The 25,910-nt window shown below is 39.8% G+C and overlaps 3 protein-coding genes across 3 annotated transcripts; 2 read left to right on the top strand and 1 right to left on the bottom strand.

The window, feature by feature from the left end:
- Positions 1 to 1,463: 1,463 nt before the first annotated feature.
- LOC108089030 lies at positions 1,464 to 2,255 on the bottom strand. The gene has a single exon (XM_017187165.2). The coding sequence runs from the start codon at positions 2,154 to 2,156 to the stop codon at positions 1,572 to 1,574; it is 585 nt and encodes a 194-aa protein (XP_017042654.1). The 5' UTR covers positions 2,157 to 2,255; the 3' UTR covers positions 1,464 to 1,571.
- A 419-nt stretch (positions 2,256 to 2,674) lies between these two features.
- LOC108089756 lies at positions 2,675 to 4,539 on the top strand. Its single transcript, XM_017188263.2, is given in 3 exon segments — positions 2,675 to 2,794; positions 2,849 to 3,134; positions 3,136 to 4,539. Coding segments are annotated over 2 exon segments (1,128 nt in total). The 5' UTR covers positions 2,675 to 2,794; positions 2,849 to 2,873; the 3' UTR covers positions 4,003 to 4,539.
- A 3,619-nt stretch (positions 4,540 to 8,158) lies between these two features.
- On the top strand, positions 8,159 to 8,790 carry LOC108102099. The gene has a single exon (XM_017206753.2). It carries the CDS (start codon positions 8,234 to 8,236, stop codon positions 8,597 to 8,599), a length of 366 nt encoding a protein of 121 aa, XP_017062242.1. The 5' UTR covers positions 8,159 to 8,233; the 3' UTR covers positions 8,600 to 8,790.
- Positions 8,791 to 25,910: the final 17,120 nt, after the last annotated feature.

The raw sequence follows: 25,910 nt of genomic DNA, 5'->3' as shown, positions 1-25,910 counted from the left end.
CACTTTTCGGCCTGCGTGGTCCTTTTTCGCCCAAGATCGTATAGTAAGTGAAAAATTCCTTGGCTTCCTGCATATTCGCCAACGTCAAAGGAGGCGAACTTAAAATGCAGTGCTCACAACTTTAATATAACTTAATCCTTTTGCGGCGCCTGTGTGTGTGTAACTTACGAATTATGGCGTTAATACCACTGTGTGCTTATGAGTTCGCTATTCCAGTGTGTGTATGCGTGAGTGTGTGAGTGTGTGTGTGCATGTTTGAGCTCGTGTTACTTTAGCAAGTTGACTTTGGGGATCATCATTAGAGAGTGGAGAATGTGTGTGTGCGAGTGTGTGTTTGCCAACATGCAGCTTGCGGCTTGAGTTTTCTCCAGCAAATCCTGATGACGTCAGAAGCTTTGCTCCGAAGGCGTGCCACAAAGAAAGTTATTTATGGAAATAACGTTAATTATCACAGTAAGCAGGAAACTTGATCCCTTTGAAGGGAGCTTTGAAGGGAAGAGATTTGCACAAAACCCTTAACTTCCGTGGTAACCATGTGTGGCTTTTACATATTGTCATTTTTTACATTTTTATGTATTTCGCGCAATAAATAAACCAAATGATTGATTGAAAAGGTATCCAAAGAAAAGCTGCGTTCGACAAGTAATGAACTGCACAATGAATTAAATTCAAGAAATTTGCTAAATGAAATAATCTTCCAAAAAAAAGAACATTTAAAACAAGAATATTCATATATTCTAAATCTGCATTCAGATGTGTAATTATTTTGAGTATCCCTGCTGGGAAATGTGGCAATACAAATGATTGAAATAAATACTCGAAACGGCAAAATTAATTGACTTTGTTTTGTTCGTAAATAAAATGAAAGAAAGAAATTTCAAAGTTCTCAAACCAATAGGTAAATACCTTACATAAAATTATGCTATGAGGACATAATACATGTTATATTTGATACAAAATTTGTATGGAATCGAACTTTTCCCTGTTTTCGTGTCACAAATTTTTATGATTTTTCCTTTAGTAATCTAAAGGCCTTGTATAACCAAGGCTTTCATTGAGGGTATCATCGCAAGAGCGGGAAAAACCAGTGAAAATATCGGAAGCCACTGCCGAACCAGTTGCAACTTAGCAACCCCTTAGCCACACACACACTCCGACAATCCCATATATGTTGCAAGAACAACCTGAGAAAAAGCAGGAAAAGCAGAGCTAGGATGTGGGGAATCCACTTTCAGTGGCACACGTATGCCGGAACGATTACAAAATGCTGAAAACGGAATTTGCAAAATGTCACGTCTGACGCTCGTTGGCAACTAAGACGGAAATTTACCACTAAATGACGAACCAACCCCGAGTCGAGGAGGCTCCCGCCACTAAAAGAGAACCTCAGAGCTCGATGAAGTGCAGAAAACGGATCCCGGACGAGCCACTGCAGATTATGGCCAAGTTGTACCAAGGGGAAATTCCTTTAGGATGATTAGAAAGCTCAGTACCATATTTTGATTAGATTAGTTTTCCACTCCTTACAACTCAAAATAAATAATATTTCCACAGATACAACTAGAAGAGCCTCAATTGGTGAGGCCCCAGCCGAAGGAATAGGGCTTAGTTGCATCCATGGGACTCATCATGGCGTAGCCACTCCATCCCTCGGACTCGCCCGCATTTTGTTGCAGGTTGTAATTGCCGCAATCGCTGTAGGAATTCCCCATGGCCGCCAGCATTTGCTGTCGCTGGAAAATCTGCGCCTGCAACTGCAGTTGCTGCTGCTGCTGCTGTTGCATACGCATTTGCTGGCTGACTACAGGAGCTGGAAACTTCACAAAGCTCGCCTGATTCGGTTTGGCCGTGTTCTGGGGCGCAGGACATCGCGTCCCTACGCGGGCGCCACTTAACTGACATGGCCGCTGTTGGGGAAGAACAATGGGTGTGTTCCCCGGGATCTGCGGACTCCTCGGTCGCTGTTGCATCTGAATGCGCTGCTGTCCCGCCACCTGATGAGCGACCATAGGCGGCTGCATGGGGTAACCGTTCACCAGAACAGGATACACATTGCCACCGAAAACTAGTCCGCTGCCATAGACATAGTTTTGTGGCACTTGCGGTGGACCGCAAAGCGATTGCGGGCTGCCAGCTGACCGCTGAAGACTAGACATGCCGAAACAATTGATTTACTTATCTCTCTAGAATTTCGATACTTTTTTTTTTAATAACCGGACACCGAAAGGTTGATCAAACTACTGGATTTTGCCAGAATAGCACCATGACAGCAATGTCTGAGCCGCCCTTCTGAAATCATCTTCCGCAAATGCATCTCCTGTTCAACAACTCCTTGAAGCAGGCCTTTGTTTCATAATTAAAAAAAAGAGACAAAGGACTTCACACCTTATCAGCACGTTTTCTCTGAATTGATACACAGGCTTAAAAGAAGCAGGAGGCACTTTTAATTAAGCCAAGACGACGAACTTCAAGTGGGCAACCCAGACTGTCAGAGTACGCAAAAAGGCAAAGCAAAATAAAGGGGAAGTGATTACTTTTTGGATAAGAGATAAACAAAGTTGGCTCTTCAATGACGTGTAAAATAATTGCAGGCCGTATTTCATACCTTAATATCTGAGTTGAAATAAGAAAATATATTATTGGCGAACTAAAAGCACAGTATATACTGACTTTTGTGTCAGTTTGTTTCAAATATTTTTAGCCTAAAAGCCTCCCAAAAACAGATAAAACTCGTTTGGCTTACCTATGTAAGGACGGGAAAGCGTTCAGGCCTTATTTTTAAATTACAGCCCAAGCAAGTGAGTAGTCGTTAGTTGATGATATCGGTAATGAACCATTTTTCCTACAGGCAACTGCCAACATTACTGGCCAGCATGTTTCCCGATGACCTCGACCTTGAACCCTTCAATCCGTTCAATGTGGGACCGCCGAACAGCGGTGCTCGCTCCGAATTCAAAATTCCAACCTGCGTTACGTATCCGCCACCGGTGTTTTTGGCCAAGCCCGAATATTTAAAGTCGGCAGAAGGCGGCTCCAAGGCCTCGCTCTACCGGGATGGCAAACCGAAGCTGGACCAGTCGAAGTCAGGCGAAGTGGCCATTTCCAAGGCCATCAACGAGGAGATGGCTGTGGCCAAAAAAGCAGGCCGCTGCCATTCATGAAAAAGACCGCATCGATGCAGGAGGCGTTTCGAAAGTGAAACTCGCCGAGGAATCCCGTTCGCAGGATGCAGTTTCAAAAGGATCTCTGCGCACTTTGATGCCAGTGAAGTCGAATCGCCAGTCGAGTGGAGAAGGCAAAAACAATTCATCCAAATCGGAATTAAGTGTGGCCTCCAAAGAGAGCAGCGCCTCAAAGTCAAGTCGGGCCAGCATTGCTACAAAGGCTTCCAAAATTTCTCAGGCCGCATCTGTTGTTTCCAATACAAGCTCTTCAAATGCCTCACTCACTCCCAAATCCATATTGAAGCCAACAAAGTCCATTGAAGCAGCTAAGGCTTCCTCCACCACAATTAAATCAAAGGTATCGGAAACAGCCTCGAAAATTAGCACTAAAAGCTCTGTCAATTCAAAGACCAAAGTTGCAGATTCTAAGAGATCTCTCAAACAACAGAAATCTGATTCCATTTCACAGCGATCCGTGAAATCCAAGACTTCAGACGCAGAAACCCTTGGTTCTAAAAAAGAAGATGCAAAAGAAGAAACTTCATCCAAAAAGGGCAAAGAAGACCCCACGTCTGATAAGATTAGATCGATTACCTACAATTCAAAAGTACTCCCCGAATCAAAGGACGGTCCCAGTTATATCCAATCAGAATCGGCCTTATCCTACAGACAATCCTTGAAAGAACAGGCCGCCGAAATGGCCGATCGCCTAAACGCCGGTAATGAAAACTTTAGACGATACGACTCTGTGGTAAGGAATCACTCAATAAAAGTTCCACAGAAACTTTCACATGGGGATCGCATGTCCTTCTGGTTTAGCGATGCTGTGCTTTCCTAGAAAGTTAATCACATGTCTGGAAAATCAACAGTGAATACCAATTGCTTGCTAGTGAATTACATAAAAAATACTAACGAAAATTAGCAGTTTAAACATTCATTATATTTCTCTAACCTCACTGCCTTGAAGCAAAAAACCAGGGAAATAAAAACTAACCTGATTTGCGGTTAAACATTTTTTGCTGAAGTTCGGTGTCATTAATTCAAATGCGCTAAAAATTTGTGGTCACATGAACGTTCTAAATGCATTGGCCCATAAAATATGCAAAAAAAGGTCGCTCAATTTTGCAAAATACATGCGAGCATAAATAAAGTATTGGAAGAATAGGTCAAACCAATTTGGACTGTGGCGCTGTAAATTAAAAAAATATTTGCATTTCTGATCAATTCCAACAGAACAAAACACGTGAATTGCAGACGAAAAACAATATACCATAATATGCGCCGGAATAATAATAACTTTGTTTCCGAAATTAAAGCCGAAATCTGATTAGTCTTAAAATACTGATGAGCGAAATAAATGGTTTAAAAATCCAAACTACGAGTAAAGCCGGCCAAAAATAGAACGCAAACTTTCGGCTGACTTTTTGTTTGCAAATTAAATTAATGGGGACAATTTGGCCGAGCGCTTTGTTTGGGGTATTGTGGTTAATTTTACTTTATTTATTACAGCGCAGCATGCTAATTGCAGCTGCCAGAGAACGACAGCAAAAGCGCTAGTTTGTAGCTGGTAGCTGCCTAATCAGCGTCACTATTTGAAAGGCGGTGGGAAATGGGGGAAACGGGTGGAAAGTGGGCGGAAAGCGAGGGAAAAGCGGGCCTGAAGGGTGTAACAATTATAATAAATGCCTGTGGCTTACATTTAATTGCATGTCAATTTGTAAGCCGCTGGCCCGAGCACACTCGTCCGTAAGTAGGCCACAATAAATGAGGCGAACTGAAGGCGGGCGAGTGCGCAAAATATTTATATGGAAATACGGGGATTTTTATGCCTGTACTTGTACAATAAAGGAAACAACTGCAATAATGGCCACGGCGCATAAAGTACCAGAAATAACAGCAACAAACAACTTTGCTAGAGTGCAAAAACCAACAACAACAACGACAAAAACAACAAATACAACAATAAGAATAACAACAACGGCATCGCAAAAGGAAAAAGGCTTCGAAATGAAACAAACGCTGGCAGAAAAATATATTTAATACGAAAAGTTTTGCAATAACGGAAATGAAATGGAAATGGACGCGCGCCAATAGACATAAATGCGAGTGAACGTGTAAGAATGTGTGTGTGTGTGTGTGTCTGTATATCGGTGTATCTGAGTGTCGGTGTGTGTCTGTGAGTGCCAACAGGATACAAATAGGACACGGCAGCCGGAGCAGCCGGCAACTACAAAAACCACAGTCTCAGTGCTGGCCGTGTAAAACAAAAGCGCCATCGCACAATGAAAAAAAAAAAAACAAATAGCGCAAAACCAACACGGATCTCAAAAGTAAAACTAACAACAATATCCGCAAAAAGCAATTGCACAAAGGCAAAAGTGGCAACGCCATCAGATGCAGCCCACAGTGCGCCTATAAAGAGCATAAAATATTAAAAAAGGTGGAAATATGTAGGCGTCGGCTTCTTTAGAAAGATTTCCAAAGTAATTTGAACGCGGATAGAAGCGGCGACGAACGAATTAGTTTGAAAGTTGCGGCAGAAAAAGTTGCCTCATTCGCAATCTTTTTCATCCGTTTTGGTTCTTTGAAAATTGCAGAGAAATATTTATATTTGATTATACATTTTTGTATTTGATCTTTGAGCAATGTCTTCTAGTTCTACTGACCTTTAACTTGATTTATTAAATTTAAACGATTGCCAACTAATACGTCATGCTTATAGCTAAACGGCCTACATAAGATTGAAACCAAAACAGTGGGAAATTTATGTGCCACCTGAAAGTGTAAATTCAATATGTTCGGGGGATGGGTAAACAAAAGCATGCTAATTAATTGCTGCTCTGGAAAGGAGTAAATCAACTTTAGCCAAACACGCTTCAAACTGTCGCAGTGCAGATATAGCTAATCTACACACACACACTATTGGACTAGAAAACTTCGGACAGAGCACTTAAAGGTACATGTATTTATTGCTTGGACAACACTGCGTATGCGTAATAAAATCAAATTAACGTAGTCTGAGCAGCCCTATAACCCGAGGCAAATGTTCGACATAGTAAATAATACTCACGTGGGATGTACATCAGTTTTGCTTATTAACAAAGGCACAAATTCGAGACATCTCGTGACACTAGCTGCAGCCTCGAGCCAATTTACTTTTGGCCTAATTATCAACTCAAATTTAACATTACCTAAAGTCAGTCCTGGAAAAGGGGAAGTAGGAGCCATCCAAACTTGTAATGCAATTTTCCATTTCAGGCTTATTTGACAGCTTCAAAGGAAGTGTGTCCTTCGCCTGCAGCTCGAAATTAGTTGGCTGCATTTAATAACCAGTGTGAAGTGCCAGGGATTGAATTTAATTTGGAAAGGTTATTGGTCGAAAACATAATTTGGCTTTGCCCAATCGAAGCCAAGGCAAACACTAATAAGCCACTTAGAATTATGGATGCCAGAAACGGAATAATTTAGGTCCTGCTTATCTGATCCCGACAAATATGTACAATTTAATTATATTAATTTGTTGCAAGTCGACAACTACTTTGTAAATGTGTTTGCTGATTACGAAAAATCCCCCGAGAAGCGTTCTGTTCTGTTTTTTAAATTAATTTTAAAGTGCGCTTGTTTTTCCCGCTTCTATCCGCACTTTCAATTAAGCCTAAATACAGTTGATTAACAAATTCAATTTGCACGCAGCGACGGCGACTGCGGTCGAGCGTGAATTTTTCGCCAATGCAGCAAGACTTGCATAATTATCAGTGGAGCATTAAAACATTTACATTATTATCTGCACCGCAGCTGCACGGCCAGTTCGCGTTTCGTTTCGTTTCGTTTCGTTTCGTTTCGCGTCGTTCAAATTAAATTCATAATTTGCATAATGATAAATGAAGAGCGCTCTTAACGGCGACTACAAATCAAGGCGGCCAAATGGCAAAAGTGAATTCTGCGAGCGGAGTCAAGTCAGCGGGAAGTGATTCATGGTCCCATTGTGGAGCTCTGGCTCTGATTTCGTAGTGAAAGTCAACCGAGTCATTTGTCGTCATAACTTTTGTCATTAAAAGCGGGAGGCGGTAGGCGGTGGGCGTTCGCCGGCGGGACTGGGCGTGGCCAGGACTACGTGCCAGTTGGACAAAGGCAGCGCCTTCAGTCAGGACTTTAGTCACTCACTCACTCCCCCGACTTTGTATACATTTTTCATAACATGCTAAATTTATATGCGAGTGTGTGGTTGTCGCAGGACAGCTAAGTCACGTTCCTTAATATGTCTGTGTATGCGGCCGCCAGGATAAGTGTCCACACTGCCAGTGTGTATGTGTGGGTGTGAGTGTGGCAGGGGTATGGGTGTGTGGGTGCGAGTCTAACACATTTTTAATTTATTTTCATGCCACTTCCCCTCCTTAGTGGTTTGGATTTGGCCACAGCCTCGAGCGGCGGGTTAAGAGCCTTCGTGAACCCTCGAGTGGCGGTCAGGCTCAGAATAAGTATAAGTATAAGTCTGTCACCGATCCTGAGTCCTTGAGAACTGTCCTCCCAGAAAGTAAACAGTACACAAGTCTGTGTCCTTTGACTTTGTTTCGATGTCTGAAACTGCGATTTCAGTGGTTAAGCACAACTAATTTTCAAGAGTAAGCTCTGACAAATCCACATTGATATTGTTGAGCAGAGCCTTGATTTCTTACTATTTCTCTTATATATAGTAACTCAAAATAAATTAAATTGCAACGGATTAAAACTTTTCTTTATTCAATCGAAAAATAAAAATTTCAAGCCTTAATTATTCTAACAATTGTTCCAATATTTTATTTTGTATGCAAATTTGTTTTGATTAATTAAGAAAATTGATTACTTTTCTTACGCAAAATAAGAAGCTCTAAAGTATAATAATAAAATCTAATAAAATAACTGTAATTAGAAACATTTTTATAAACACATAGCAAGCGAAGTTTTAAAAGTTCCTAGTTTGCTTATTTCTCAAAGAAATGTACAAACATTTCTTAGTACATTCCGAGCAACTTATCGAAACGAGTCGAAAGTTTTTGCTACAAATTTTACTTACGAAGTATTCTGATGCAATGTTTAAGATTACTGAAAAACTTTCCTTGATACATTCGCTGGCGGATTGTTTTTTAAAGAACGACCTTCAGTTTTTTGGACTGATCATTGGACTTTTGATCCTAATAGGCATAAAAATATGGAAAGGTAAGCGCCCTCAAGAGTTTTTTAAACAGGATCGAAACAACCTGGAGGATGACGAAGATGAAAGCTTCGTGGAAAATCGGTTCGTGTTTCGGAACCTGAATCCTAACCAGAGTGTGGAAATGCACCGTCGTCAGAGATCCGAGGCAGCATCTGCGGTATTGAAAAAAGCAGCCAACAGTGAACCGATGGTTGGATCCACAAGAAGTCCAAAACACAGTAAAGGGAAAGCCCCTACCTAGACTCTCAAAAACAAGAAAAGGCTGCTAGTTGCTGTTGCAGAATGACATGACACTTTATACCCAAGAAACCCGACCACTTAATTCCCACGTTTAAAATGGCACACACAGAGGACTTCATTTGGAGGCCCTGATTTACCATGACCGAATATCCGAAACGAATCAACTAAATACAATTCCAGGCCCAGTCGTAATCCTTTGAAATTAATTTGCTGGCATTGCCTTCGCGTCTGGGGTCTTACAATTCCGTTGGCCATTTTAATTGGTTTGCGAGCACATAAGCCGGCCATAAGTCGCCAGGTGGACCTGCGGCAAAGGGTAAAAATGGTTATATATATTTGCTCAGCTGGCTGGAGCCAAGCAGACTGAACAGAAGTAAGGGACAGTTGGCCCACGGCCTGGACAACTGTGGCGAGTGGAAGGCGCTTAAGATTAAAAAGCGTCCCGGGACTGGTTGCGATGGCGAAACCACAAGGCAAACACAAACACAAATAGAGATGAGAGGGAATGAGAAGGTTTAAGGGGGTATATGGGTTCTGGAGAGTGGGAGAGAGTGGCAAAATAAATATAGAAGTAATAAGTAGGGGCGTAGTCGAGGTTGCCAGTACCCTATAGATTTCTAAGTCCTTTTAAAAAACGAAACTAAAATAAAATGTGAAGAGATATTTCTGAAATACTGGCAGCATGTTCCTATTTAACAAATTGCTTCAAAGGCTTAATATTAATTTTGAAATAGTTAACTGAAATTCAGAATGTCAAAACATACCTCTATAGAAAATAAAAGGAGAAGGTGAAATTAAATAATTTCTGTATTGTATGCTTGAATCTTACTTTTTTAGAAGGCCAGATGATTAATAAAAAATTTACTAAGCAATCTAAAACCATTCAAACTATAAACAACTATAAGCCATTCGAAATATTATTAATAATCAATAAATCACAACTTGTTTAGTTTTCTAATGTAGCAGGCTGGTAGTATTAAGAGTTACCAGATGTAACGGGTGGGTAGTACTTATTAAGAGTTACCATATGATCGTGATGGAATAAGTTATCGATAAGATACCATCCTTGGTGTAATGGCTTTTGAGATTGACTAAGAAGAGAACGCATGTGAAAAAGCTAAAAAGCAAAGAATTAAAATAAAGAATACTACAGAATTATAATAAAGACTACTACAAATTCAGAAGTGGGATCAAGAACAGAAAAAAATGGATATAGTTGGTGATAATTATGCAATGGCGGTATTAAAAAAATGGCTTGGCGAATTGGGTTTGTCCACAAAAGGCACAAAAGCTGAGTTGCTGGTGCGTCTTAATGCTGTACCAGCAGCAGAACGTGGAAATGCACCAAGAGTGGACAATTTGGAGGATGATCATCTGGAGGCGGAGACAAGACGCGTAATTCAATCGCAACAAGCTGAAATGTTTAAAGGAACAGAAGCGTTGGCAAATTTGTACAAAGAAATCGAGGCCGCTAAGAATGTTCTGGAACAATTACGCATGCATGGACGAAACCAAGAGTTAGAGGGAGACGACGATACATCATGCCAAGACGTAGAAGATGATGCTCAAGGAAATGCAAGTTGTGAAATTCAGAGAAATGTGGCAGCTGAAAAAAATTTCGGGGACTGGGCATCCATGGCGTTTTCATTGGCCAAAGAGATTTTAATGGAGTACGATGGCAATACACCAGTGCGAAATTGGATTGCTCAGTTTGACAATATTACACAATTGCACAAGTTGAACGACATGCAGCGACAATTATTATGTATTGCAAAGCTTAAAGGAAAAGCGTTGCAGTGGCTGCATGCAGATCCGGTACGTGTGGTGAAGCCTATAAACCAAGTTTTGGATCAACTGAAGGAGGCGTTTGGTGGAAAACTTCCGAAAATTGAGCTACGTCGGAAATTTGCTACGAATGTGGATATCGGACGAAAATTTCAGCGTATACTTTGAGGACAAGTGCATGTTGGCTCGAGATTTGGATATGGACGACGATGAGTTATTAGATGGCATTATCGAGGGAATACCACATGAAAATCTACGCATCCAGGCAAAACTACAGTGCTTTGATAATCCGGCGAAGATGCGGCGAGCATTTGCAGATGTTGCCTTACCTAGGCAGAGTGGTTTGCTGATGAAGTCGGAAGCAGCAAAGGGCAGAGATATAAAAGAAAATTCTCGTTGCTTCAATTGCAACTCCAAGGGACATTGGGCACGAGATTGCAGTAAGCCAAAGAGGAAGCCGGGATCTTGCTACGGATGTGGTGACGAAGGGCATTTAATGGCGCAGTGCCCGAAGAGGAAGGTGAAGACGGAGGACAGCGGCGTAAACAATTTTGTAAGGTCATTAGTAATTTATTTTAGTAGTAGTAATAACGAATCTATAATTTCAGAATGCCTCATAGACTCGGGCAGCCCTGTTTCGTTTATTAAACAAAAATGTATTCCAACAAATATTAAATTACACACACATGAAGTGTTATATTTTGGATTAAATGAAAGCCAATTAAATGTATTCGGAAAAATATTTTGTCACATTTTCAAGAACAGTAATAAAATTAATTTTGATTTAAAAGTGGTGCCTAACGAGTCTATGAGATGGAATATTGTTTTAGGTAGAGATTTTATGGAACTTTATGGTATAAAATTATCTTTAAGTGAACTTGATGTGAATGGTAATGAGTGTACTGAAAGTCTATTAGATGGTAAAGACAACATAAGGCCAAACTTGGAGCAGGAAGGAATAAATGAAGTGGAGTTAGTGGAAGCAGCAGATCAATTGTTAGAAAATAGTGAAATGAATATGGATTGTGAAAATGTAGAAAACAAATGGGTTGATAAATCGTTAGCAGAAAATTGTTTGTTAGACAGGAAATTGTTAGATAATAAATTGTTAGACAGTAAATTGTTAGATAATAGATTGTTAGATAATAGATTGTTAGCTAGTAAATTGTTAGATGAGAAGTCAAAAGAATTAGTTAGAGGAGTGTTAGAAGAAAATTTTCAAAGTAGCATGATGCAAATTAATGTAGTGGATTCTGAAAGAGAATATAAGATTGGGACACAAGTGGATTATGCATTAAGAGAAAAATTTATAAAAATGTTAGAAAGCACTTATATAAATGCAAAGAAGCAAGCAAATCCCAACATTAGGGGCGAGATGAAAATTATTTTAGAAAAGAAAAACCATTTAGTTGTTCACCTAGAAGACTATCATATGCGGAAAAAGAAAAACTACAACTTATGTTAGATGAATACTTAAAAGAGGGTATTATACAACCCAGTAGTTCAGAATATGCCTCAGCAATTGTTTTAGTAAAGAAAAAAACGGGGGATCTTAGAATGTGTGTCGATTTTAGACGGCTTAATAAAATTATGGTTAGAGATAATTATCCGTTGCCTTTAATAGACGATTTGTTAGATAAACTTGTAGGAAAAAATATATTTACGAAACTTGATTTAAAAAATGGGTACTTTCACGTATTTGTGGATAAGGACTCGGTTAAATACACTTCGTTTGTGACGCCATTGGGTCAATACGAATTTCTAAAAATGCCGATGGGGCTTAAAACTGCCCCTCAAGTATTTCAAAGATTTGTTAATACTGTATTTGCGGACATGATTAGAGAAAATGAGGTTATAGTTTATATGGATGATATAATGGTCGCAAGCAAAGATATAGATGAACATTTTGCAATTTTAGAGAAAGTTTTGATTCGATTGGCAGAAAATAAACTGGAATTAAGGTTAGATAAATGTGAGTTTATGCAGGATTGTGTTAAATATTTGGGTTTTCATATATCTAAAGGTTGTATTCGAGCCGATGATAAGGGTTTAGAAGCTATTAAGAATTTTCCTATGCCTGATAAAGTTCAATCAGTGCAGAGTTTTCTAGGATTATGTTCTTATTTTAGAAGGTTTATTAAAGATTTTTCTATTATTGCAAAACCTCTGTATGATTTACTTAGAAAGGATAAAAAATTTAATTTTGGTGAAAAGGAGCTTAATTGTTTTTTATGTTTAAAAGAAAAATTGTTACAAGCGCCAGTTTTGTCAATTTATGATCATAGAGATGACATTGAATTGCATTGTGATGCCAGTGCCTTGGGGTTTGGAGCGGTACTTTTTCAGAAAAAGGCAGATGAAAAATTTCATCCTATTTTTTATTTTTCGAAGCGCACATCAGAAACAGAAGCAAACTACCATAGCTTTGAGTTAGAAACTTTAGCGATAATCTATGCTTTAAGAAGATTCAGAATATATTTACAGGGAAAGCGTTTTAAAATTATTACTGATTGTAACTCATTAGCTTTGACTTTAAATAAAATTGATTTAAATCCAAGGATAGCAAGGTGGGCGTTAGAGTTACAAGAATTTGATTATGAAATAGTTCATAGAGTTGGAAGCAGGATGCAGCACGTCGATGCTTTGTCGAGATGTTATAATACAATTATGATAACAGAAGCAAATAGTTTAGAAACAAATTTAGTAATTTGCCAGACGAAGGATATGAAAATACAAAATATTAGAAAATTGTTAGAAAAAGGTGAGCTGAAATTGTTTGAAATGAGAAATGGGGTAGTATATAGGAAAACGAATGATGGCAGGATATTATTTTATGTACCAGCACCTATGGAGGATCATGTTATGTATAAGTATCATGATGAATTAGGACATATTGGTAGGGATAAAATGATTAGTGCAATGATGAAGACATATTGGTTTCCGAACATGAAAGTCAAATCATTAGGACATATAGAAAATTGTTTAAAGTGTATTGCGTTTTCATCCAATGCAGGCAAGGAATGTGGGGTATTACATAGCATACCCAAAGGTAATAAACCATTTGATATTATTCATATTGACCATTATGGACCAGTGGATAAGAGTAGATCAAAGAAATACATATTAGCAGTGGTAGATGGGTGTACGAAATTTTTACGATTATATGCGACAAAAACAACAAATAGTAAAGAAGTTGTTAGTGCATTAAAAGACTATTTTCGATCATATAGCAAACCGAGTTGCATAGTGTCAGATAGAGGTAGTGGTTTTACTTCGGGGGAATTTGAAAAGTTTTTAAGTGACGCAAATATAAAGCACATTAAAGTGGCCACGGGATCGCCTCAAGCTAATGGACAGGTGGAGCGGGTTAACAGAAGTTTAGGTCCTATGTTAAGCAAACTTACTGAGGCGAAAGAGGGGCAGCATTGGGATAAGGTTATCGAACAAATTGAATACACATTGAATAATACAATACACCGAAGTACAAAACAATATCCAAGTACAATGTTGTTTGGGTTACAACAAAAAGGGGAAATAAGTGATGACCTAAAACAAAAGCTAGAAGAGGAAAATTGTGTAGATGTAAATTGTGAAAGAGATTTGGAAAAGATTAGAAAGGAAGCAGAACAAAATCAGGTATTAGCACAGTCAAAAAATGAGGAATATTATAATAGCAAAAGAAAAGATCCAAATAAATTCAAAACAGGAGACTATATTATGGTAAAAAATTTTGATAGCTCGGCAGGAGTAGCAAGAAAACTGTTACCAAAAAGTAAAGGTCCTTATGTTATTGATAAGATATTAAAAAACGATAGGTATTTGATCAAAGACATTGATGGCTTTCAGTTAGCTCGAAATCCTTACCAAGGCGTGTGGAGTGCGCAAAATATTAGACATTGGTTAAGAAAAACAAATTCATCTATTGATGTACGAGATAATGTTAACAGGAGATAGAGGGCTATCTCAAAGTCAGGATGGCCGAGTTGTAGCAGGCTGGTAGTATTAAGAGTTACCAGATGTAACGGGTGGGTAGTACTTATTAAGAGTTACCATATGATCGTGATGGAATAAGTTATCGATAAGATACCATCCTTGGTGTAATGGCTTTTGAGATTGACTAAGAAGAGAACGCATGTGAAAAAGCTAAAAAGCAAAGAATTAAAATAAAGAATACTACAGAATTATAATAAAGACTACTACACTAAGCACTTAGTTAATTATTTGGAAATAACAAAAACACATAAATCAGTTAAAATTGAGCCTTAACTGTAGGGTATCATCCTGCCGGCTATGCTCGCCGTGCAACCGCCCACATGTCCAAAAGCAAACATTTTAAAGTTCAAAAGAAGGTCCTTAACCTGCAGCCGCGGGCGGGTGGCACTTGCACTCACGTACATCACTTGCAGCTGATGTTGTTGCTACTTCTACTGTTGTTGTTGCTGTTGCTGTTGTTGTTGTTGCTGTTGATGATGTTGCATGGGTTGCTGCCACTGCTGCTGTTGCCGTTCGCTTTGTGCAGCTGCAACTGCTGCTGCTGCTGTGGGCTGCTAAATGAAGTGAGTGTCAACGCAAATGCAAACAAATGGAAGGAGCGCATAAAGCGAAAAGTAAAAGGCGTCGCAAATCAACAGAGGACTTCCATCAAGCGGAGCGACAGGACCTGCCACGCCCCCTTTGCCCCCTTTGCCCTCTATGCCAGCTGCCGCTTGGCCCCCGGCGACTCTCTATTTCGACTCCAACTCCCCGGCCAGACGAATGAGGTCAGTGCTCCAGGCTAGCACTCGCATTGTTGTTTAGTTTTAATAAAATTAATGCACATTAATGTGCAAGAAGCACATTTAAATATTTCTCGTTGAGCTGCTGCCACAAAAGGTGTTTTAATGAACATGCAGAGTGAAGTAGTGAAAGAGAAGTTTTACTTCTATTCAAATAAATACCTTTTCATTTCTTTTTAGGAAATGCACTTCCTTCAAAATACAACTTAATTGAACCAAAGTTACTGCAATATTTGCAGTAGTTGGATGAGAATGAGTATATAAACTAACTGGGAAGATAATAAATGAGCGAGGAGTAATATAATCTTTTAAGTAATTTAATGTACGAAAAACTTTAAGACGCTCCCATCATGATTCACCAACTTTGGAATTTTTAAGAAGCTTCTTGAAAGTTATACGCCACTCTTTTTCTTTATTGTGCCATCTTCAAACTCTGGTTCACCCCCTTAAAACAAACTTAGCAATTTGCATTTGGCTTATATGCATGGGTAATTATTTTTTGCCTTGCATTTTCCATTTCATTAGTTTGCCAGGACCAGTTTTTCATTGTTTGCTGCCTAAATGAAAATTTTAATTAAGAAAGCAAGCAGAGTGGAGCGAAGTCTGCGACTTCGATGAGTGGCCAAAGTGCCGAGTGTAGATATTTTATGAGCCACCAAAAACTTTGGTCAGTTCCTCCAGCTCGAGCTTCGTGCCATTTGTTGGTTTTCATAAACTTTATGCATTTTGCGCTCGTCGGAGCGAGAGTTCCCACTTTGTTTTAATTTATTTCCTCCTTTAAAGCTCATTAAGCGCATTTGCACGCGGCTGTGCATCGATTAACAATGAAAATAATATAAATTAATCCTTTAATGAATTTATATTGAATTAATATTAAATTTAGTTGGCATTATCATGAGCGCGCCAAAGTCAAACAACAGCGCAACAAAAATGATTAATTCCATCGGGACTTTATGCTGCAACGCTTTGCTGGATTAAAACATTCGGCCATTGTTCGATAAACATCATAAATAAATACGAGAGGCCAAATGTAAATAAAGAGGAATATCCATAATTGCAAATTGACAAGCTAAATAATTGCTATATGACCTGAAAAAAGCGAGTGCAACCGAACTCCGCATACCTTAGGCTGAACAATCGCCTCAATTCCACTTTTTCCTCTTATTATTTGCAAAAATTTCAAATATTTATTTTAATGCATGAATTATTACTGAATTATTTTATTTCAGTAAGGTTACTTATTTCAAAAGCAATACAATAATTTAACGATAGAATCGAAATAACTCCCGTATTCCTTTGCATTTCGCATACAAATTAAACATAATTGAATTTCATGGCACTGTGATATTTACATAATAATAAAAATATTTATTTCATTTTGCGATATGTTGACTTTTGTTACGCTCTCTGCATGCGCTTTATTTTATTATTTTCTGGGCCTTTGTCCCCATCCTTGGCTTATTATGCCATCAGTGGAGGTGTCTAGCTCGGAGATGCCATCTCAGATATTTCACGACGCATTCGTGGCCTTCTGTTGTTGCGAGGGCTCGCTTTACACAATGGTGTGAATATTTAAATTGAATAAATGGCAAATTGCATACCGGGGGGCGTGGCAGGGGGCGGGGCTCACGTGTCGCCTGGCATTTGCATCTGGTTCGGTCCTACTACTCTTTTAGCGCCAGCAGCCTGTTCTCTACTAAACCATTTGAAATCCCTTCTCCGGTTGCTCTGGCATATAGTGCATACTCTACATCTGTCTTGCGCTCCTGCTCGGCGTACTATTTCGTTGCATTCTCCGCACTGAAAGGACCATTCGTGCGGGAGCATAAATGAAAGGATATTCCCGGTGTTCCAGGGGGGTTTCTAACATTTTGGATATTGGGTGAATCTAGTTTTCACCCCTCGCACCAGAAATAATGCAGTTCTTAGCTTACAAATTAATTTAAAAATTAACTAATTTACAATCAATTTACTATAATATTCTCAATAATAATGGCTTATAAATATCTGCAAATCTTAAAAATAATTTCGAATACATTTTGGATTTTATGTTCGAACTTTTGTGGCAACCCCTTTCCAGAGTCCTATTCGTTTTCGCATTTGTGCCAAGCAAACTCATTCAAGTGGCATTATAAACTAAGTTAAAGCGACAATTTCCACCGAACCCTATTGCTTGTTTGTTTGCATTCGCTTGTCGTTGCAAATCGAAGTTCTGTCGTTGCCATGTGTTAGCAGTTTCTTATTGCCAACCCATTTCAACCCACTCTCCACTCCCCCTTTGTGATTGTGCTACCTGAATTGAATTGACCCAGCCATCTTATAAATTTACCTGAATGTGCTCGCTCAAAAAAGGATTTCAAATTGAGTTAATAGCAACTTAAAACGCTTTGCTTTAATCACTTGTGTATGAATCGAATTTCAATCTGAATTGAAAGACATTTAAATGTACAAGATACTAGATAAATGCTGCACTCAAAATAAGTGGCTGTAAATTTTAATTAATCTTCATGTTTCTTTAGGGGGTTTAAACGTAAACACTTGACTTGGCTTAAAGACTGAGCAATGTCTGAGTGGAACGCTGGCACTTCACTTTGTCTCAGTCGGCAATTAGGAGGCACATTAATCATACGTCACATTGTCAATAAACTTGTTGAAGACATGAATCAGCGACAGTTCAACGACATTAGCGTTCTGTTGCAAGCACTGAAAAAAAGGTTTTTATATATAAAAAACTGTTATCATGTTTTTTTTTACCACCATTAGATTTAAATGTAGCATTATAAAACGCAAATATAGTTGATTATAGGTATTATAATTTGGTTGAACTTAAAATAAAAGATATGAACTTTTAAGTATTTTGCCATTTTAATTACCCTATCAGTAAAACAAAATACAACAATTTTTTCTGTCCCCAAAGCTTGCATTTTCCTTCAGTGTAGCGGCTTTGACTCCATTTGGGAGGTTCTTGTCCTGTTGACTCTGCATTATCTTAATTGTGGTCCACGGAGGACCTGCCACGTGTGCAGACGCATGTGTGCTGCTGTTTTGCGATTTTCGTGGGCTCCGGATAAAGTGCAGCTAATGACATTGTTTGCCTGTCTCGTCGCCTCCTGATGATGGATCGCGTCGCCGGCTGCCGTGGAAAATTGCCTAATGCCGCTTAGCGTTCAGTTTGGAGTTGGTTCCACCTGCTGGCCGGTTGTCAATCTGGTTTGCTTGTCCCACGATGACACACCGCAGCCTGCAGTTTAAGTTCTCCCTTCCCTCACTTTGGCTGCTCCTCGCGATTCTCGTCCTTGTGTTCGCAGGACCTGCGGACAGCTGCTGCCGCTGCTGTCTGGACGAGAAATGCGACGACGTCCCCTGCTGCGCCTGGTGCCCCAGCTCCGGGCAAGAAGCGCCATGGACAAGGACAAATAAGTTATAGATGTATAAATTTGTTTCCTTTTTAAAAGCGATTAAATTTTGTCAGAGATATCTTTGGGCTAGTTTGACTACTTAGTTACCTTTGCAATGCATGAGTCATTTCATTTAAAAACAAGAAAGGTAGCTTCGGTATTTATGCCAAGCAAAATATAAATATATATAATATATATACTAAACAACATAGAAGTAGTGATGATTTTTCTATACTTTTTTCTATAACACTTATATGATATAGTCGTCCGATTGCCATGTCATTTTTTTTAAATATTCAAATGTCGTTACAAAACACCATTCTTAAAAAATCATGCCAAGATGAACCTATAAGTGCTGATCGATCGTGTCGCCGACTGCCGTGGAAAATTACCTAATTCCGCAGAGCGTGCAGTTTGGCAGAAGTTCCACTTTTTGGCCGGTTTTCAATCTGGTTTAATTGTCCCGCGATGCAGTTTGAGTTTTCCCCGCCCTCACTTTTGCTTATTATCACGATTTTCTGCTGCGCTTTGTGTACAAGGCCGAAGCGAAAATGGCACACCGGTTGATGGATAATGACACTTAAATTTTAGTTTTAAAAAATTATTTTTATTTATAACTAGCCAAGAAAAAGTTGGATTTGTGTGACTGATTAGTTACCTTTGAAATGCCTAAGTTATTGCATTCAACTATAATAATTTAAATGGTGACGCAAGTAATGTTTATGAGTATAGGAGCAAATACATATTTAACTAGACTTTTTAACAAAAATATTGCTATCTAAAAGACTCCCTAAGCTCATATAAATTCTGTTGTTAAGTGCAACATCAAATTTATAAAGTATATGCACCACAAATGTGTTTTATATGGTTTTTCAAAAGTAATTCAAGTGTTTGTGTAAAACTAAGGTGTCTATTGCACAAAAATATCTGCTGTAAAAGAAACAACTGTGGCTTGGAAGTGTCCGATATTAAGAACTATAAACTTAAATTAATATTTATTTCATTCGTCCCTTTTCTCATTACATATGGATACGAAGTTCCTACATTTCACCTAGTACTTGGTTAATAAAATCGATTGTGTTTGGAACCAGGTTAGCTACAGAGAGTGTCCCCTTTGCATAAGAAACGAACCGACACAGTGCCACTGAGAGCTTCAAAATTCGCATGCAAGACACATCAATTCATTGCCCGAAAAGCAGAAGCAGGCTGACAAAGTGTTTTCCCAATGACCCACTCCCCTTTTCCAGTTTTCCACCGCCCCACTGTAGACTGTAGTCGAGTGTCTACTGTCGAGTGCCGACTGCCGACTGACTGTCGAGCGACTGAGTGACGGACTGAGGGACTTCCTGACAGCCAATAAATGTCACTTTGGCCGGGCTGATGCATGAATACATCCGTCGCCTGGTGTCTCCCCAAACAGGACCTGGAACTCTCCGAAGTGGCAGCTTATAAAGTCCTGCTGTGTCGCCAGATAATTGACAGCGATGTGACGAAGAAATTGAAACAGACAGTTGCCTAGCTGAGAATTTAAAGGTAAGCAGCTGCAAATGACTCGACTGGGAGTCACATGGAAATTTCCCAGCCAGGAGCAGACAGACAGAAATATCAAATCAATGCGACGGCTATTAGGAATGGTGATCCACAGACAATTCATGACGACCAGAAAGTTGCCAAAGTCATCGACATGTGGATGGGCCATGACAAATAGTCGCCTCTGCACTTGCCCTCTAATTGCCAAAAAACCAGCAGAAAAAACTCGTAGAGCAGAGGTCAGCAAAAGTCAAGAGTCTAGACAGCCGACAAATGGAACAAATGCTACTTGCGACTCACTCATTTCGGCCACCAACAACCGCTGCCATAATCTGCTCCATTTAATGGGGGATAATGTGGATATGGTAAACCGTTTAAGAACTCCCCTCCGTCGTACGGCAAATCCGATTAACTATGCATGCAAATGCCATTGGAAAATATGCGATATGAAATTAATTCGGCGTGCCATGGAAAACACGTCAGAAACCCATTTGACCAGCAGAGCTGCCGGAGATCCGTGTAAGCGCCAAAGCGCCGACATGTCTGCGGACCGGACTCGCATCCCACAATCGAGGACATGCCCGGAATGAGATGAGCTTGGATGGATGCAAGGGAGGGGGAGTGGGGAAGGGGTTGAGAGTGGGTGGGTGGTTTGGTCGTGCTGCAAACCAAATATTAGCTCTGCAGCTGCACAGTTTTTCAATTAAATTCGCAGAATGCTCCTTCAATCGTGCATTAAAATGAAAATTTAATCACGGCAACGGCGATGGCTGCGAAATGAATCGCACTCGCTGACCCCACGATACAAGTTCGTGTAGGAAAAGTGCGAGGCTGCCGGCCCAAGGGGCGTATACGTATTGTGAGGAAATATGTAATTAAATTTTTCTCTCGCTTGTCAGGGCTTTCTTCTTGACCACCAGAATGGTTTTTCTGATGGCATCAAGCACGGGGTAGTTAAGGTACTCCACCCCGTTAGCAATGGGAATGTGAATAACTAGAATGTTCACCGGATAAGCATGGGAATTACCCACGCTATGTCGGCACTTTGATACAGGTATCTGTCACGCAAAAGAGGTTGTGAATGGGAGAATCTGTGGATACAATTTATTTTTATTTGTGAAGGTTAAGCATGAAATTGTAAATTTATGCAATATATTTAATCTACATTATATTATTTTTTTTTAATTTTTATTTCATATACATATTAAATATAACAAGTTTTTTGATTAACAAACTACTAACCCTTTTATCATATATACATTTATATAAAGTAAAGTCAAAATTTTCAAATAGCCATAAAATTGGAAAATCAAAATAGGACACCTTAAACAAAACGTTTAAATTATTTTCCACACGCCCGACTGGAACGATACTGATACACATTTTAACACGTATGTTTGCCCTCGTTGCTAATAGGTAACAATTAATCGTTTCCCCGTGCGATTTCCCTCACGTGCTCGTTCATTATTTTAAAATGCGCATCACAAGTGTTGGATATATATTTGTTTATCGCCGGCTCCGACTTGCAGCCCGTTTAAAATGGCTGCGGCAAGACTTTGACCACACGCCCACATTCGGTCCGAGGAAAATGGGGAAAAGCCCGCGCACACACGATTTTCCACGCTGATAGAACGCTGCAGTGGAACTCGGATGAATGGAAATGAATGAATGAGGAATTTCACTTACCCCCATCCCCATACACATGCACATCCTCATCCACATCCTCATCCACATCCGCATTCGCATCCGCATCCGCATTCATGTCCATGGCTGCAGCTTTCTTATCGCTGCGCCGCGCTGCGCTGCATTTATATTTAAATGTATTTAAACGACCGACAATTTGAGAGCATCGTCGTTGTCAGAGGCAGAACTACGGACTGCGGACTGCGGACAACGGACTACGGAGGAGGAACTGCGGACTGCGGGGTGTGGACTCCGGAGTCCCCTCATTTGTAGTCCGGCCAAGGAGCCGGAGAAGAACAGAGGACGCAGAGGATCCGCCTCCAGCCAGCCAGCCAGCCAAACCAAACCGGTCGCAGTCCCATTTGTTTGGCCCTCTTCCTCGGCTCTGGCTTTCTCTTTGGTTTTGGCTGCAGCTCCAGCTCCAGCTGCTCGGGCTGAGATAAAAGTAAATATGTGGCATTGGTTGCGGCTTGGCGGTTTCATTTTGGCCCGCTTCGGTTTTCGGACTCGCTTGTTTTCCCCCGAAAATGCGTTCTAGCGTAATTCTCAATTTATTCGAGCGCCGCCCACTTAATTAATATTTCGAAAATATTTACGTTCGTTATGGAAACCTAATTTTGAATTTCACGTTCAGTTATTACTTTAGCTGGAATCACTCTTAAATAAGTATTATCTTAGTGCAAGGAATATCTTCTCTTGAGCAAAAACGAAGAAGGTGAATGATGAATTTTGAATGAAATGTTTCTTTAATATTGATCGTTAGAGTGAATATATTTTGTTGAAATGTTTAAAAAACATGTGTTTGCAAAGCCATTAAAAATACTGTATAAGTGGCCATTAAAAATTTTGTGGAATTGGGTCAGTTGCCCCAGTCTTTGGCACAAGTCCAGTATTGACTTATTAAAAAACACAAAGGAAGTTATTTGTTTGGTTAAGTTTGCCTTTCCAATCTCATTTTGGGGGAAAGTTCGGCACATTGGAAACTAATTTGCACTGCAATGGGAAACAAGTTTCTGGTAACTTTCGACACATCCTCCAAAGCTGCCGCTGCTTTTGAAATGCGAATTTAATATTTTCGGGCGTTGCTGCAGCGAGCGGAACTAATTGCAGAATAAATACGAAAAAGCAGTGAATGGAACGAGCGCTTCGCACTGATATAATTAACTTTCTTAAAAGTAAATAGAATCTTGACTGAAAACTAAAGACAACAGCTGTTAATGAGTGGAGTTTCGGGCAAGTTTGTGGCCCCGCAGCCCGAACTTTCGGCTAGAAGTCATTGTTCCCCGGCCACTTCTGCCACTTTGGCCACTTCAGCCAGTGGCAAGTGCAACTACTCGTAATTTACGCAGCTGACTCCCAGCAATCGCTGCTGACGCCCGCTTAGTTAATATTTGCCAAGTTTATGGCAAGTGGAAAAGTTGCCGCAAGTGGCTGCAGTTGATATGGGTGATGGGTGGAAGTATTGATTTACCGTAGCACCAGCACAAAGCCAGCTCGGGACTAGACCCGCTGACGCTGAAAGTCCTGCCAGCTTAGCAGACGTCGCGCCGATGTCGCTGTCTCCTTGGCCAGTCGCTCTCTCGGCCATTCCCCTCAGCTGAAGGCGCTTCCGTGCAAGTCGCCATGTCTGCCGCCAGCAGCCCGCCGGAAACAGAAGCCGCGGCAAGTGGAGCGGGCACCGGGCTCCCAGGACCTCCGAAGCGCCCGCCGAAGCGCCAATGCCCTGTCCCAGTGGGAAAATTAATCGGTCAACTTACGCATTGCAAGTCGATCAATGCAAACTGTATTGCACCAAGAAATATGCTTCTGTCACGAAGAGTCATGTCAATTATGTGAAATTCGTTGAAGTCCCGCTTTGGTATAAATTTAATTATTTAATAAATGTAACCTAAAGATATAAAAGGTAACATATCCTCTTTTGGATTACAAATCGTCTAACGTATATAAATAAAACTTTTTTTTTCAAAAATTTAGAGATTTTATACATTTCATATCATAATAATATTAAGAAACTGTGGCCTAACTTATAGAAAGTTTTTGCTAGATTTTTTTATTATAAATCGCATTTATTATTGTTGTCAGAAATATTTTTAAGGATAGGGGAAATTTACTTTTTTTTTATTTACACAACTGCATACAAATGAAATGTAATAGTCAGTCAGTAGATGGTCTCAGCAGCTAGTACAGCAACTCTCTTACGTTAGTCTTAGTTTTTAAGCTATTCTAACTGCTATAAAATGAAATAAATAAATAAATAAAATGAAATAGGAAGCTTTTTTAGTGCAATTTGGTTTTTTATACGCACATATGGTAAGTAATCCAAGAGGGTAACAGCAGAACAAAGTAATATTGATGATTTCTAATAAATGAATACTTAAAGTATAATTAAAAAAGGGTAGGTGAATAATAAACGTGGCTTTCTAATCTCTGATACACATAATAACAACTTAAATGCTCTTTGAATAAAACTAAGACCCTCTCAAATTCGTAATACTTCTAAAAGAGTCTTCAGATTGTTTTGGCTTTTGAAATCTGAAGCAGTTGATATACCCGAATCCCTTTGGTGAGAGCAGAACTACCACAACAGCAGAAATCGGTGTGCATAACTCGCCGTTCTTAGCCCTCGTCACTGTTGTTTTCCTGCCGCTCGCCACTGGCAGGCAAATGCTGGACATTTTTACGGTTTGGCAAGTGTCAGCGGTGGAGTTGTTTGAAAGGAAAAAAAGGAAACACTGTCAGTCCGCTCCAAGACAAACATTTTATTTATCGCTACCTACAAGCGAATACAAAGGCGCGAAACTATCAGTCCGGACTAAAGAACACCACAAAGCCCCTGGGAATTCAGCAAACCAGCAATTAGCTCTCTAACTGATAAAGACATCATCATTAGTTTTATTTCAGCCAGAGCAGTGAATTTTTCTCATTAGGTTGCACACATAAAATGGAGTCCGAAAAATTGCACTTTTCTTGGTCGAGCTCCAACCAATTTTAATTCGATGCGCAATATTTAAGCAATTTTTAGTGCTGCGGTGAAAAAATATGCTGACAGCAATTGGTGCTATGGCCACTGCTGCTGCTTTTATTATCATCATTCTGCGACTGGGAAACAAAATGCCGCAAAATTGGCTAAAATGTTTCCGAAATAGGCAATAATGGGATTAGGCAGTGCCCGGCAAAATATCCAAAAAATACAGACCGAATGAAAATAATCGCAAATCGAATGGAAATATCCGAAATATTTCAGATTAGTGTTCTGGTTGGGAGAACTCCAATCAGCTCCAAATGACTATCGGTGCTCAAAGCTCTAACAAAATAATGGCATATGCAACATTTGAAACCAGCAATCATGAAAATTGCCAATTCCGAGAAGCTCTCCACCAGATTGAGCGACTTGAGAGCTCTGCGAGGAGCATTTAAAATTAAATCGTGAACGGCGAGCAGTTTTAAGCCGGCATTTGGCAGGAAGACAATGAAACTCGAGGCTCAAGTGCAGCAAAGCTCTTATCGAAAAAGCTGGGAGAGAGCAAGGGAGAGAGCGGGGAAAGTGCGGGGGAAAGTTTTAAGCGTCTTTGCACGCATACAATTTCTCATGAGCAGCAAATACAATTGCACAATAAAAACTCACAGGACCCTGGCGAACTAAGAATAAGATGCGGACTGAGACAGGCAAAAGCCATGCAAAAGGCTTACGCGAAAGGATTTTAAAGGCTTCCCTTTAGCCGATGGTTTATTTTTCCCAGGCACTAAGAGCAAAAAACTGTTTTCCCCGCCGCCAAAAGCAAAAGAAATCCGCTGAAATCGAGGCGCTCGCGTTTTTCATAACGTCTGTCTCGTTTTCCTTTTTTTCATCTGCAACAGCTGTCATTCCATTAATGTTTTTATGACGCTTCAAACTGTTGCCAAAAAGAGTCCATCGAAATTAAAGGTAAAACGCGGAAACTTTTGGCATTAAAAAAGCAGCTCCTTTCAGTGGAAACAATGGCATTGGCATTCATTTGATCAACTCTTTCAATTGCCAATTAAAACAAACTTTTTCTAACGAAAACAACAGCGAGCTGGGTTGTCCGCTGACCTTCCGCTCAAGTCTACTCCTATAAGTTTCATTTTTTATTGAGTCCGCTGTAAAACACTGAATGGTAAA

Source organism: Drosophila ficusphila, unplaced genomic scaffold, assembly GCF_018152265.1.
Source record: "Drosophila ficusphila isolate 14025-0441.05 unplaced genomic scaffold, ASM1815226v1 contig_607, whole genome shotgun sequence".
In the NCBI taxonomy this organism is placed as follows: domain Eukaryota; kingdom Metazoa; phylum Arthropoda; class Insecta; order Diptera; family Drosophilidae; genus Drosophila; species Drosophila ficusphila.
The sequence above is the reverse complement of the archived record's forward strand: the minus strand, read 5'-3'. Positions and strand labels throughout refer to the sequence as shown.